This window comes from Vicia villosa, linkage group LG4 (genome assembly GCF_029867415.1).
Source record: "Vicia villosa cultivar HV-30 ecotype Madison, WI linkage group LG4, Vvil1.0, whole genome shotgun sequence".
NCBI lineage: Eukaryota > Viridiplantae > Streptophyta > Magnoliopsida > Fabales > Fabaceae > Vicia > Vicia villosa.
The window spans coordinates 127,594,663-127,608,358 of record NC_081183.1 but is presented as its reverse complement, the minus strand read 5'-3'; the positions used below and the strand labels follow the sequence as shown (position 1 = coordinate 127,608,358).

Genomic DNA, 13,696 nt, shown 5'->3' with positions numbered 1-13,696 from the left:
GAGTGAAAATTGAAAATCGTTATATGCAGATAAAGCATAACAATGGAAATTTAATAGAGTATGTGTTGGATTGTTGTCAAGAGTTACACTCTATTCAGATGATAAAATGAAGTATGAACATTACAAATCTTAGATAACCAATGAATTAATTAATATAAATTCAATTTGAATAAGTTGTCTAAATAGAACTTTACTAAACAATAACTAATTTAATGTTATAAAGTTACTGAAGCTATAATAATAACTAAGTAAGCCAATATTAATATTGGTTTAACACATTTGTCTTCGCTTTGCGTCTAATCCAGTCTTCAATCATAAGTTACTGAAATTTTGTAGTCTTCAATTATTTTGATAATTAATACAATGTGTGTTTAATACAATCAAGGAACTAGTTGTTGGAAAATAACAAAATTTAAAAAGCTCATATTTGAATTTTTTCGGTTGTACATAACCCACACAACTGAAATCTCTATGATCTTTACTCAGTCTTGAATGTCCTCTTACTCTGATCCAAAATCTATTTCAAGCATATGTTTCACAACAAATCACTTGATCCTTTTGGTACCTTGTTTGAGCTCTTAGCCTGTCGGAAGGAAAGTAAACTCTCAACTTTGTTTTGTAGCAACTTTCACTCGGTTCTACTGAAGTCTTTAGCGGAGAAGAAATCATTTCTTTTTACTCATGTTTGATTGTCAATCCCACTCATACCACACAATTCGAATCTTGATCTGCAACTCAAAAAATTCAAAAATATTAACAACGAATGAACCTCTTCTACGATAGATCTCACACACCTTAAGAAATGAGAAGCAACCAAAACATAATAATCTTGTTAGAGGTTGAAAATGAATTCAAATGCAATCGAAAATTGCAAAAAAAGTGTAATTTGAAAGTCGCTTTCAAGGTTTTTGAAAATCTTCCAAAGTATGATGATGTCTTGGGAGCTAGAGAGAGAAAATGATTTATATGTGTTTGAGATATGCACTAAAAATGAGTAAAATTTTCCTTTTGATTTGAGTCTAGAGTAATGAATATGATTCGAGTGGAATGAAAAATAATTTGAATAAAAAACTTAAACCTCAAAATTTTCCCATTAAATTCAAATCAGTGATTTGAGTTAGTGAACCAATTCAAAGAATCCTATGATTCAAATCATGTTTCTAAGAAAAGAATATTAGTAACAAGTGTAAAAAAAACTGTTTTTAAATTAATAGTGGATATTGAAATTACCGTCAGTAGGGTGCAGGAGCTTGTCATTTGCTTTGTCGTACAAAGAGAACCTTCACTCAGCTTAGGGTACATGTATACCAAACAGGCGCCCCTAGTTCCACTCGTGAATGACAGGCAAGTTCATGAAGTACTTAAGGCATGCCACATCGATTTAAGTTACACTTTTGTCCATAAACATGGATGGGTTAACCAAAAATAGGAAGAAACACATCAAAACATACTCCCAGTGGTAGGTAACCCGTGGTTCATTGTCGTCGACATCACCGGCCAACTCCAAGTTTTATTCATATAGCTTCTGCAATAATGAAAATTTGACATGAGCACCTCTGGTGTTCTGGCACTGCATCAGGGCATCCATTGGGCCAACTCCTAAATAAATGACCATCATCTCACGGGCCTCATCACGTTTGTTCCTAGAATGATCAAGTAACTTCTCCCTAATGGGAAAGTGTAGAAGGTAAGCAGTGTCATCTAGTGTAGTCGTCTTCTCAGAATTGGGGAAGTGGAAATATGACGTTTCTTTATGTCATCTTTCAACAAAAGCCCCATGTACGCCATGGCTAATGGTCTTGTACCCGAAACAACACATGCTAGCAAGACTGGAGTATCAGAAGACATTTTAGAACCAATGATCTGCGAGCTGATAATGCTTCTTAATCTTTCTATTGTGGTTAACAGACTTCAAACAACCACACTCATGTTAAAAAGAAAATATAATAATATGAATCACATGGATGTGTTTAAAATAGAAAAATAACAATTGTTAACAAATATACCTCTCTGGCTCAGACATACAGAATAATATGGTCTCTATAGTATATTAGTATTGACGTGTCAGAGGGCCCTACGGAATAATGGTCTGCAAGTGGAAGGACACCATCATGTGCAGTATGAGGTTGTTCCTGGTCTACGTGAGCAGGGGAGACGTGCCCCTAAGATGAATACCCATGTGATTGGCGGCCCCTAGAACTCGGTGCTTCCTCATCATGAGACCTAGGGACGATTCCCCGCCTAGATCTGGCTTGCTCATTCTGAAGTCTAGCTCTCCTGCGAAGAACGGACGCGTGATGGGTTTCACTACTAGGTCTCATTCTACCGTCGTTGTTTGCAATTCTGGTCATTTTCGGATATTGCATCTTCGAAAACCAGAATGGTCCAAATTTGGAGGTGCATCTTCGAAAAAGTCTGTGTTTGCATCAATGGCAGAAACAAATACCACTCTTACCCTAACAACCCAAAATGCAACCTAATCATTATGCATGTTTGTAACAACCACCTATTTAAAATTCTAATACTACTCAATGCATTAAAAATAAACTATCTTACCTAATATATTAATCAAAAGTCAAAAAGTGAAATGATAAACTTAATCAAAAAAATTTTGATGAGGATGAAAATGATGCAGTAGAAAGCCTAGAGAATAACAAGCGCTAAACCTAGAATAAAAACACAGATTGCAAGCGCAAAACCTGATAAATAAGTTGTAATCCACCAGAAACAGAAAAAAAATTGAGTTTTATTATAATGAAATATAATGTCATGTTAAAGATCTTTAAATACAGAAAACAAAGAAACTATAATGGATCTTATATATGCCTTTAATCCAAAACAAAAACAAATAAAATAAATAAAGAAAAATTTGTTGAAAATTGTAGTAAAATGTTGTTTTTGGATCTGAAACCAACTTAAATGGTTTAAAAACCCATGATTCAATGCAAAGCAAAAAGTTGAATCATGGGCCGATTTTCTTTTCAAAAAGGTAGTATAATATGAGTCATCCAGACATTACACCAAATTTGCGTAAATTCTATCGAACCGTTCCAATACATGACTTCTCCTTGGTTTCGCGCGTGCAGTACGTCTACATTAATAAATGTTAAACGTAGTATCTGGAGTGAGTTGGATTTAAAAGATTGAAATGAAGTACTTTTATTACTTAAAAAAATGACTAGATAACTTCCCAATCCAAGGGGGAGGCAGGCAATTCCAAGGCACCCGAGCTCCACCATGAAGTAGCTATCTTCGCCGTTCGCCGCCTTGAGAAATACTTTTTTTTAATTTTTCTTCATATGCGTCGTATCAGATCTTCCACTTCTCTGTGAAGCCACCTAACCAATAACTCAACATTTTCTCCGTCCACCGCCGGGAGAAATACATCCAAGGTAAACACAAATAATTCTATCCAAATTCCAAACCCTTCTTTTTTTACTTTCCATTTCCCCTTCAACACAACTTCCGTTGCTTTCAATTTTCACCCAATCAATCATCATGTTCAACTTCATTACATACCGTCACAAAACCCTAATTCATCTCAAAACCTTAACTTCCCCACAAACATCACAATTTTCTCTCCATTTTTCTACCAACACTTCCGATTCAACCTCATTTGCAGTGTCCTACCTCATCCACACTTTCGGTTTCTCCCCACAATTTGCTTCCAAACTCTGCTCCACTTACAAAGTTAAATTCAGAACCACCCAAAAACCTGATTCAGTTCTCAACTTCTTTAGAAACCACGGTTTCTCAGAACCCCAATTACGTGATTTGATTGCAAAGGGACCCTATCTCCTTTCCTGCAACCCATCCAAAAGGGTCTTGCCAAAGTTTCAATTTTTTCTCTCCAAAGGTGCTTCTAACTCCGACATTGTTAAACTTGTCACTAAAAGACCATGTGTTTTGTCTACAAGCCTCAAGAATCAAATAATCCCAACCTATGAATTGACATATAGATTCCTTCAATCCGACAAGGACACTATTGCTTGTGCAGTTCACACTCCAACTTTACTTAGTCACCGTCTAGTGTCGCATAACATTAGAATGTTAATTGATAATGGAGTGCTAGACTCTAGCATTGCAAGATTGCTTCAGAGGCAAACTCGTTCGTTGGATACACCTGACATGTTGAAGCTGGTGGAGGAATTAAAAGATTTGGGTTTTAATCCTTCGAAAGCAGCCTTTGGTACAGCATTGGCTGCAAAAACAACATTAACCAAAACTCGGTGGAAAGAGAAAGTCGATGCCTTTAAGAAATGGGGCTGGTCGGATGAAAATGTTCTTGATGCATTTAAAGGCAGCCTAAATGTATGTTAGTATCCATTGCTAAAATTGATTCAGTGATGAGTTTTTGGGTCAATCAGTTGGGTTGGGATGCTCTTGCCCTTACCAAAGATCCATTAGTTTTTTCAACCAGTTTGGAAAAAAAGATCATTCCAAGGGCACCAATAGTGCAATATCTGCTGAAGAAAGGTTTGCGAAAAACAAATGCAAGTTTAACTTGTCCTTTTGTTTGTCCTGAGAAGCAGTTTCTTGACATGTGTATAAAACCTTTTGAGAATGAGTCTTCTTATCTTTTAAAGCTGTACGAGGAAAAACTCAATCTCGCATAGTTGCATACAACATTTACAAAACTTACATTTCATGATCAGATTTTCAGTATTTTAGCTTTAATAAATGTTATTCTTGTTCCTCATTCTACATAATGTGATTGGAGCCAGTATAATATGTGAGTTTTCTTTGCAAAAACAAATGGGTGAAGCAAGATTATGATGGAAGATTTTGGACATTCTGAAAGGCATTGTCTTGTTCCAAGCCACCTCTTCTCACAGTAACTTTCACCTTGTCTTTATCCATCCAAACCCACCAGACTCTATAGTAAACTTTCTTAAATGATTTATTGTTGTGCTGATTGTATTGTTAGAAGATGAACTCTTGGTTCAGTTTGTTGTTAATACTCTCAAGAATGTTTTGATTCATTCAATTTTCATTTCTCAAATCTTAACAAGAGCTGCTCCTCTCTGTTGGAGGCTAAGATACACATCTAACTCTAAATCACCATGTAACTTATATCTGTTTATTCTTTCTATTCTGGTCTTATTAGGTAGAATGTATCCAGGGAGGTAGAATCCTCTTTATCTACACATCACTAAATTTCTCTCTTAGTTTTGGTTTTAGATTGGGTGGAGTCAAAGTATCATTCAGTCACTACCCGCCACAAACCCTTGTCATTTTGTTTAAAAACATAGCTGGAGAATGATACTTTGTATTGATAAAAGTGGTAATGGTGACTATTTTATAACTGTACAGTAGAAAATTTGAATACTGTCTTTTGAAATTATAGTCAAAATTTTAACACTTAGTTGATACATTATGGATAGACATATCATAGGCATTCCAACTATTATGGATAGACATATCATAGGCATTCCAACTTTAAAGGGTTAAGTATGTTTTTGGTTCTTATAAATATTGCAAATTTTATTTTTAGTCACTATTAAAAAATGACATATTTTGGTTCCATAAAATTATTATGCATGTAGTTTTTGTTTTACAGACATGTTTAGAATGTTTAAAAAGTTCCTCGTAAAAAAAGAAATTCAAAATTTAATTTTTAAGTTGAGATTTACATTACTTTTATCATTATCTTTTGAAATTAAAAAATTTCATATTTAGTTATTCTCATTATAAAAAATTATATAAGTTGGTAAAGAAATATTTTATAATATTCTAAACACGTTTGAAAAAAATTATTCAAAAGTTTAAAATTTTAAGGATAATTAACCAGTTTTCAAAATTTTAAAAAATATGAGGGTCTAAAAGTGCATGCATACCAATTTTATTGAGACTAAAATATGTAATTTTTTTAATAAGCACTAAAAATAAAATTTGAGATATTTATAGGGACCAAAAACATACTTAACCCTATTTTAAATAAGAGAATATCTCATTACACTCTTTGATACTCTTAGGCATCTGACGAAACTTTAACTATATTCCCTGTTTTTGTAGATGAACATTCAGAAACACCTTTTTTTCTTCAAAAAATTAAGTTTTTTTCGTAGATACATCTACGGAAGTATTTTAAACTAGTGTATGGTGGGAGAAAATACAAATAAATCCAGTTCAAGGATTTTTTTTCGTAGGTGCAACTGCAGAATGACTTAGCGACGGAAGCATCTGGTATATTTTGAATCACTTTGATCACTTCTTCATTGTTACATTTCTTCCTCAAACGCACCTCTCCACAACCTAAAAATCCTACATCATCAATATCATTTTCGACTCCAACACTCCAAATTTTTGATGCAACAAATCAAAGGGAGCAAGAGAAGACTGAATCTCAGGTAAATATTCATCTTTATTCATTGCATTGCTCACATTATACATCTTTTTTTGTCAAAAAAAGTAACGTTGCTTTTGTAGGTACATCTACGGAACATATTGAAGATGAACACGTTCCAGAGATGCATATACGGAAAGTGATTGTGTTGTATTTTTCAACAGTCTTGTGATTTTGTCTTATTTGTTTTATTGTTTACAAATAGGTATGATGCACCTATTTACGGTGATTTCCGGTAAACAACCGCTAGTCTTCCAAACTATAATTTATACTTTGGTTACTCGCAGGATCGACTAGATTGATCCTAGGACATAGTCAAATAATTGTCTTTTGATATAATTTGGTTCATATTTGTTGGTTCTTGCTTCGAAAACTTGTTTATGATGTGATCATATGACTAATCATGTGAAATAAACTTGTTATACACATAAATATAACTTCGACAAAAATGTAGAAAGCGTGTAAATTGCAGAAATATGAAATACAAGAATATAATGTGCAAGAATGTAAATGCGGGAACGTAAAATGCTTCGAATGAAAATTAAACGAAAGATAAAGGTATTGAAAAGATGCTTGAATAAAGAAAAATACAAATATATTTAAAGTGGTGTTGGTGTCATACGTACATTTCTCAGCGAACTCGTTCTCTTAACACTTGGTACTTGAGTAATTTGTGAGTGATTTGTACAAAATGAACACCCTGGATCCTAATACTGAAATCCTTATTTATACTAATTCGACCCTAACGGTCCTACGCTAATGAAATGCCACGTTGCTTCACATGCATACATTTCGAATCCCCGGGCGCCATCTGTCCTCATGCGGTTATTCAGAGTCTTTCGAATTTCAAATCCTCCCGCCTGGATTCTAATACGATACGTGGCAACGTCATCTAAAAATGAGAATGCCACGAAATACGCAAAGCTTAAGTACCCTTTGTATTTCACGAAAACGCTTAAGTCCAAAAGACAACTTATTTCCGAATTAGCTTTGATCTCCATCATCTTCACTTCAACTTAAACAACATCCTCGAATCATGGCCATCAGGAGCCATTTTATTCTCGGAAATGGTCATCAGAAACCATCCTTCTTCGAACTCTAATTCTTCAAAGAATATTTTCTTCAAACGAAATCTCCAGCTAACAACACCCCTATAATATCTCAAGAGAATTAGTTTCTTTAGTCGATGTTTCTCTTAGTGTTGAAAAGCTAGTCGTAAAGGCGGTAGATGTCGGTGGTGACTTTAATAACAAGCAAGAGTTTTATGATCGTGAAAGTATGCTCACATGGATTTGTGGGAATGCAACTAACCTTGATTTTGGTGCGGTAACAGGAAGATCGGATAATGGTACGACAAGAAGAAATGCTTTCGTAACAATGTTGCGCGAAAGAAGCAGGAAATATCATTCTCCTGTAAGGAAGTTTAAAAGAGACGATACGATTATTAGAACATGTGAGTGTCTATTTAAAATCCGTGGTTACATGTTGGCTAGCAAGAAGTGGAGATTTAGTGTTATTTGTGGTTTGCATAACTATGACTTGTGCGAAAAAGTACCAGGTCATCCTAGTGTACGTCGGCTCAATCCTTAAGAGAAGACATGTATTAATGACATGTCCTTGAATCTTGTCCAACTGAAAAATATACTTGTCACATTGAATCAGAAGGAACCCGACAACGTATCAAATATAAGACAAGTGTATAACATCTGGTACTGCAATAATAAGGCGATTAGAGGAGATAGAAGTGAGATGCAACAACTGTTGAAAATGTTGGATGATAGCAATTACGTGTCGCGGTACAAAAATTGTGACGATGAGGTTACGGTCCGAGATAGTTTTTGGACTCATTTGGATTCGATAAAGTTGTTGAATATTTTCCTGACAGTGCTCCTTCTCGATTCTACCTACAAGACCAATAAATATAGACTTCCATTATTTGAGATGGTCGGTGTTACATCCACCGAGAAGACACACGTCGTTGGTTTTTCTTTTTTGGAGTGTGAAAAAGAGGATAATTTTAGGTGGGTATGAGTGGTGTGTCAGACACTTTCGAAGGAAAAAATAGAGATTCCCAAGATAATTATTACGGACCGCGATACCGCTTTGATGAATGTGGTGGAAAAGGTATTTCTTTCCTCTAATGCATTACTTTGTCAATATCACATAACATGTAATGTGGGAAGTAAGGTTAAACTTGCGGTGGGGATGAAACAAGTAGAGACCGAAGGTGGAAAATCAGTGAAGCCCAATGTGATTATTGAACAAATAATGGATGCATGGACCCGTATTATAAATTATTCGACAAAAACATTATACGCCGATTCCGTCATTCAATTTCAGAAAATGTGTGAAAAGTATCCAGATTTATTGAAATATGTTGACAGCACCATTCTTGATAAGGTGAATAAGAAGTTTGTGTATGCATGGACTGATAATGTTTGACACCTTGGAAATACAACCACAAACAGAGTTGAGTCAACACATGTTAGTTTGAAATTTTGGTTGGCTAATAGCAAGGGTGACTTGTGCCGAGATTGGGACACTGTAAATTTGATGATTAAAAACCAACACAATAAAATACAAACCACATTTGGTTTGAGCATTACGGTGTTGGAACATTGATTTAGGGACAACATTCTTTATTCGCAATTGATTGGAAATATGTCTCGGGCCAGTTGAACTACATTTTTTACGAGGCCAAATGAGGTGAAACTGTCGGTTCTAATAGCGCAAAGTGTGGTCGCAATATTACTAGAACATATGGTCTCCCGTGTGCTTGTTTTATTGCTAAAAAGGTGAGACTATGTGAGTCAATCAAAATGGACGAAGTTATCCCTCATTGGAAAAGACTTAGTCTTGATGATGATGCTTTCATCGAAGAAGAAAAATCAAATATCTCTATTACTTCCGAATTGAAAGCGATATAAGAGAGGTTTTCGAAGGCCGGTGACAACATGAAACTTCACATTAAAGAACAATTGCGGAAGTTTGGATATCACGAAACAACCAACATGAAACCGCCTTCTCAACCGGTTAAGACAAAGGGTGCTCCGAAGAAATTGAAGCCTACACCAAATGACAACTCAACTACACGGGCTCCTTCGTATTGTGAGCACGTCGATAAACTATTTCCCGACTCACCGACTCCAAAATCTCAAAAAACTCAAACAAATTCAAACAAAGGAGCTCGCATAAGCAAACTGCATCCGAAACCTATTTCTCCCTAAATTCTAATTAGCGAAGAGATGCCTGTTACACAAAAAATCCATTCATCAACGAGATGTCGGTTTTTATGCACCCTTACATCGAGCGGATTGTCAATGTTGCGGGGGACGATAATTGCGCTTATCGGGCCGTCTCGATGTTGCTGGTAATGGAGAGGATAACCATACGTTTTTCCGGCATCAACTTATCCAAGAGTTGAAGACGCATAAAGAATCGTACACGCGATTATATGTAGAGGAAGTTAAATTTGAAGCGGTTGATGAAGCTCTTGTTCCTTGGTTGGACGCTTACGCCCCGGTGTCAAAATGGATGAGATTCTCAGAAATGGGACATCTTATTGCATGCGCGTATGATAGGGTGTGCATTGACTTGACGCATTATGGTTTTTGAGATACCTTTTTCCCACTTCGCACTGCACCGCCTACAAATCCAAATGATTGCATCATGTGTATTGGATGACTTTCAAAAGCGAGTCACTTTGTGCAAGTTTACTTGAATCTGGGATGCCCCATACCACCTACGTCACCAGATTGGGCGCTTCATCATATCGAAGATGCTGAGACGTGGCCGATTTTTTTCTTGATAGGATGCACGAATTCAAAAGATTTAATAACATCGAAAAGGAAAAATCAAAATTGAAACCACCAATAGATTTAGCTGGCGACAGTTCTTTTGATGTATTTTCTAATTTCAAAGTGTAATATACACACTCTTTAACATTGCGATATAATCATTTTTTGTCAATTATAACATTGTACTCTTTATTTTGTATTTTCTTTCATTACTACTACTGCTATTTAATTTTGTCCTGTTAAAAAACTAACAGGGAAACTTCCGTAGATGTATCTACGAAAGGCTCTCAATGGGAAATTTATGGGTTTTTCCATAGATACATCTACGGAAGCAAAATATCTAACATCATTCCATGGATATACGTACGGAACGTGCTGTGACAGAAAATGAGTGGTCCATATTCACCTAGGTCTTTTATAAAATGGTGGTTTCTAATGTCGTATTACACACAAACACAAAAATGTTTCAATATGAGTACAACATCTGTTGGTATGTCTCAAGTGTCTCCTACTCCTATGATAGAACACCCACGCAGACGTTCAGACTCCACGAATACACCTCGCTCAACAATATTATAGAGAAATCCATTATCACCTACCTTACGGTGACAAACGGATAGTTGTGAAGCTCGATTATCGTTCACCTTCATTTGACAACGGTGGAAACATCATTTACAACAACTTTCTCAAGTGTCTTCAAAGGACAATCAAGCTACATTTTCACCCATATCTCTTAGTTTTTCCTCAAGTGTCTTCAAAGGACAATCAAGCTATATTTATATGGTACTCAAATGTTCACCTTGGAGCCTTTGGATGCAAGAAAACATTAAAAATTACAAGTTGGTGCATGGTGGTTTGACTTTGGTAACAGGCCTGCCCCTATCTTGTTTGCTCACAAGAAAGAAAAAGTCTAGAGGAAGCATTGATGCATTACAATTCAATAAAATGCATCTGCTGAAGTGTTAGTTGTGGAGTCACTCCAAGGCGGTGTTTGGGGGTTGTCGGTTAATTTTAGTCCGATTCAGGTCAGAGCAGTGGCTGTAGATTTTCAAATTTGTTGATCATAGTTTTTTTGTCCACCTTTGAGAGGATCGCGGTTGTTCTGGTTGTGTGTCGGTGCTACTGTCATATCAGTCTGGAGTGTCGGAAGTCAACAGATTACTAGTTTGGTTTGCGTATTGGATTTGTTCATATGTTATCTTTTAAATTAATTCCTAGATTACTCTTTAATTATATTTTACTTTTGAAACCGTTAAAGTTAGTAATAATTGTAAGGTTGGAATTTTGTTCCTACTTTTTTCAGAATATGAACTTGGGAAGTTCTAACTCAGAATTCCTTTAGCCTTTAGTTCAATTAGTTCAAACTAAATGGGCTATTTTCCAACTTCTTTAACCCGTAGCTGAATTAATTTGATGCTTAATATTAAATGGCATTGGAGTTTGATTTTGTCGCATCGATGGTTTGTGTGGATAAGTCCTCAAAGGTATGCTACTTGAAATTATGTTATAGATGTGTGGTTTATATGTTCATTAGTGTGATTTTACAATGTCAACCAGTAGTATAAAAATATCGAACTTATAGGTTGTGATGAAGTTGATTTTTAGATTTTTATCATAAATAACTTGATTTTTTTTTTATTTTCGCAAACTTCAAAGTAGGCTAAATAGTCTTTTTCGTCCTTTATCTTGTACTTAGGGTCCAATTTGATCCTTTATTTTTTAAAAAGACCATTTAGATCCCTTAACTTTTCAGAAGGTGTCAAGTTAATCCTTTCCATCCAAATAGTAATAACGGTGTTAATTTTTGCTTATGTGGCAAATGACGTGTTATATAGATATTTAGTGATCGTTTTAGCGACAGAAAAACCATCACTAAAAATGATTTTCTGGGTTTTAAAATATTCTTCCCCTTTTCTCAACTGCAAATTTCATTGTGGATAGAAAAATGAAAAGTAAAAACCAGAAGATCCAACAACACCTTCTATTTCTCACCAAAACAACAACCATGTCTATGGAAGAATCTCATCTCACAAAAAAAAATCAAATTGATGAATCCATTTCAATTGATATTGCCTTTTAAAGACGAAAACCAAGGAGGAAAGAGAAAAGGGTAACATTGAAATAGATCTAGTTTGTTGAGAATGAAAAGCTTACAAGAGTGTGGTTGAAAGAAATCTAATGACTATGTATAGAATCTCTTCATATGCCAACCATTGCCGCCATCAACAGCCACGTCTCTGGAGTCAGATTCTTGCTTGCGAACTAGAGGTGAATCTCGCGCTACCCATGCCAGATTACTTTGCTCCCGTGATGAGAGAGAAGGTAAAATCGTCGGCGGTGTTGCATGATGTGTTGTTGGCTGGTGTTAAGTTCAAGGGAAAAGATGGTGTTGGGTATTAGGGATGAAGATGAAGATTGAAATTAGTAGGAATTAGGAATCCAATTTGAGATTGAAACTAGAAGTTAGGTTTTATTAAATATTGAAATTATGAATTGAAATTAAAATTGTAATTTTGGCCTAATAATATACAATTTGAGTTTGATTTGATGTTCTTGTTTGTTCATAATGTTTTGTTTCAAAACAAAATGTATTTCTGAAATATGAGTTTGCTTTCATAATTATATACTTTCTCGCTTTGATGTTTTTTCTGTTGGGTTCTACATAAATTCATTGCATCCTTATTCTATTCAGATAAGACTCGTCATAATGTTTTTTTGGAATACTTTTGCTGGGTCCTGCATTTTGGGGAATACAATGAGGAAGAAGATGAAGATCAAGAACAACAATAACAATCCATAAAAAAATTATCACAAAAGTCAGTCTAGCCACGTGGCATTCCACATAAGTGCCACCTAACCTTACCCATTGACATTGACTAACAGAGTAGACGAAAAGGACTAACGTGGTCCAATTTGTAGAGTTAAGGGATCAAAATGGTCTTTTTAAAAGTTAAGAAACTAAATTGGACCTCGAGTACAAGATAAAGGACAAAAAAGGATATTTAGCCCTTAAAAGTATATATAAAAGGTAAACAATGCAAAGAAAAATAGGCCACTCCACCATGAATGAGGTGAGTCCCTTATACGTCGGTCTTGAATCAAATTTAAATTTGGGGACAAGGAAGAAGAGCAGACTCTTGGTTGGATATGTTTTTCAAAGACGTCTAATAAAACTTTCATTTTTGGTTGGATACGTTTTTCAAAGACGTTTAATAAAATTTTCGAACACAACTTCAGACAGCAGCTAAATCCTAGAGAAGCCAACTCGGGACTCAACACGCAAAACATGGTAAAGCAAGCACTAACCATACAATATATAACATAAACACGCTTATTAATTTCACATTGCTTAACTACAATAGGTTTAGTTCATAGTGAGCTGAATACAAGCTACAATCATGGTTCTCAAAGGAAACATCTTAAGACAATAAATGAACAAAAGATATAAACTTAAAAGGAACTTGAAGAATGACTTGAGGCTGTGAACTAAGTGAACAAAAGGAGACACCGAGAGAAGCTCGAAGATAAAATGAAATTAGAATGTCAAGCGTCG

At 35.2% G+C, this 13,696-nt stretch overlaps 1 protein-coding gene across 1 annotated transcript; it reads left to right on the top strand.

Moving 5' to 3' along the window:
• Positions 1-2,216: 2,216 nt before the first annotated feature.
• On the top strand, positions 2,217-4,616 carry LOC131597839 (uncharacterized). Its single transcript, XM_058870503.1, has 3 exons — positions 2,217-2,397; positions 3,623-4,311; positions 4,368-4,616. The coding sequence occupies exons 1-3, from the start codon at positions 2,217-2,219 to the stop codon at positions 4,614-4,616; spliced, it is 1,119 nt and encodes a 372-aa protein (XP_058726486.1).
• Positions 4,617-13,696: the final 9,080 nt, after the last annotated feature.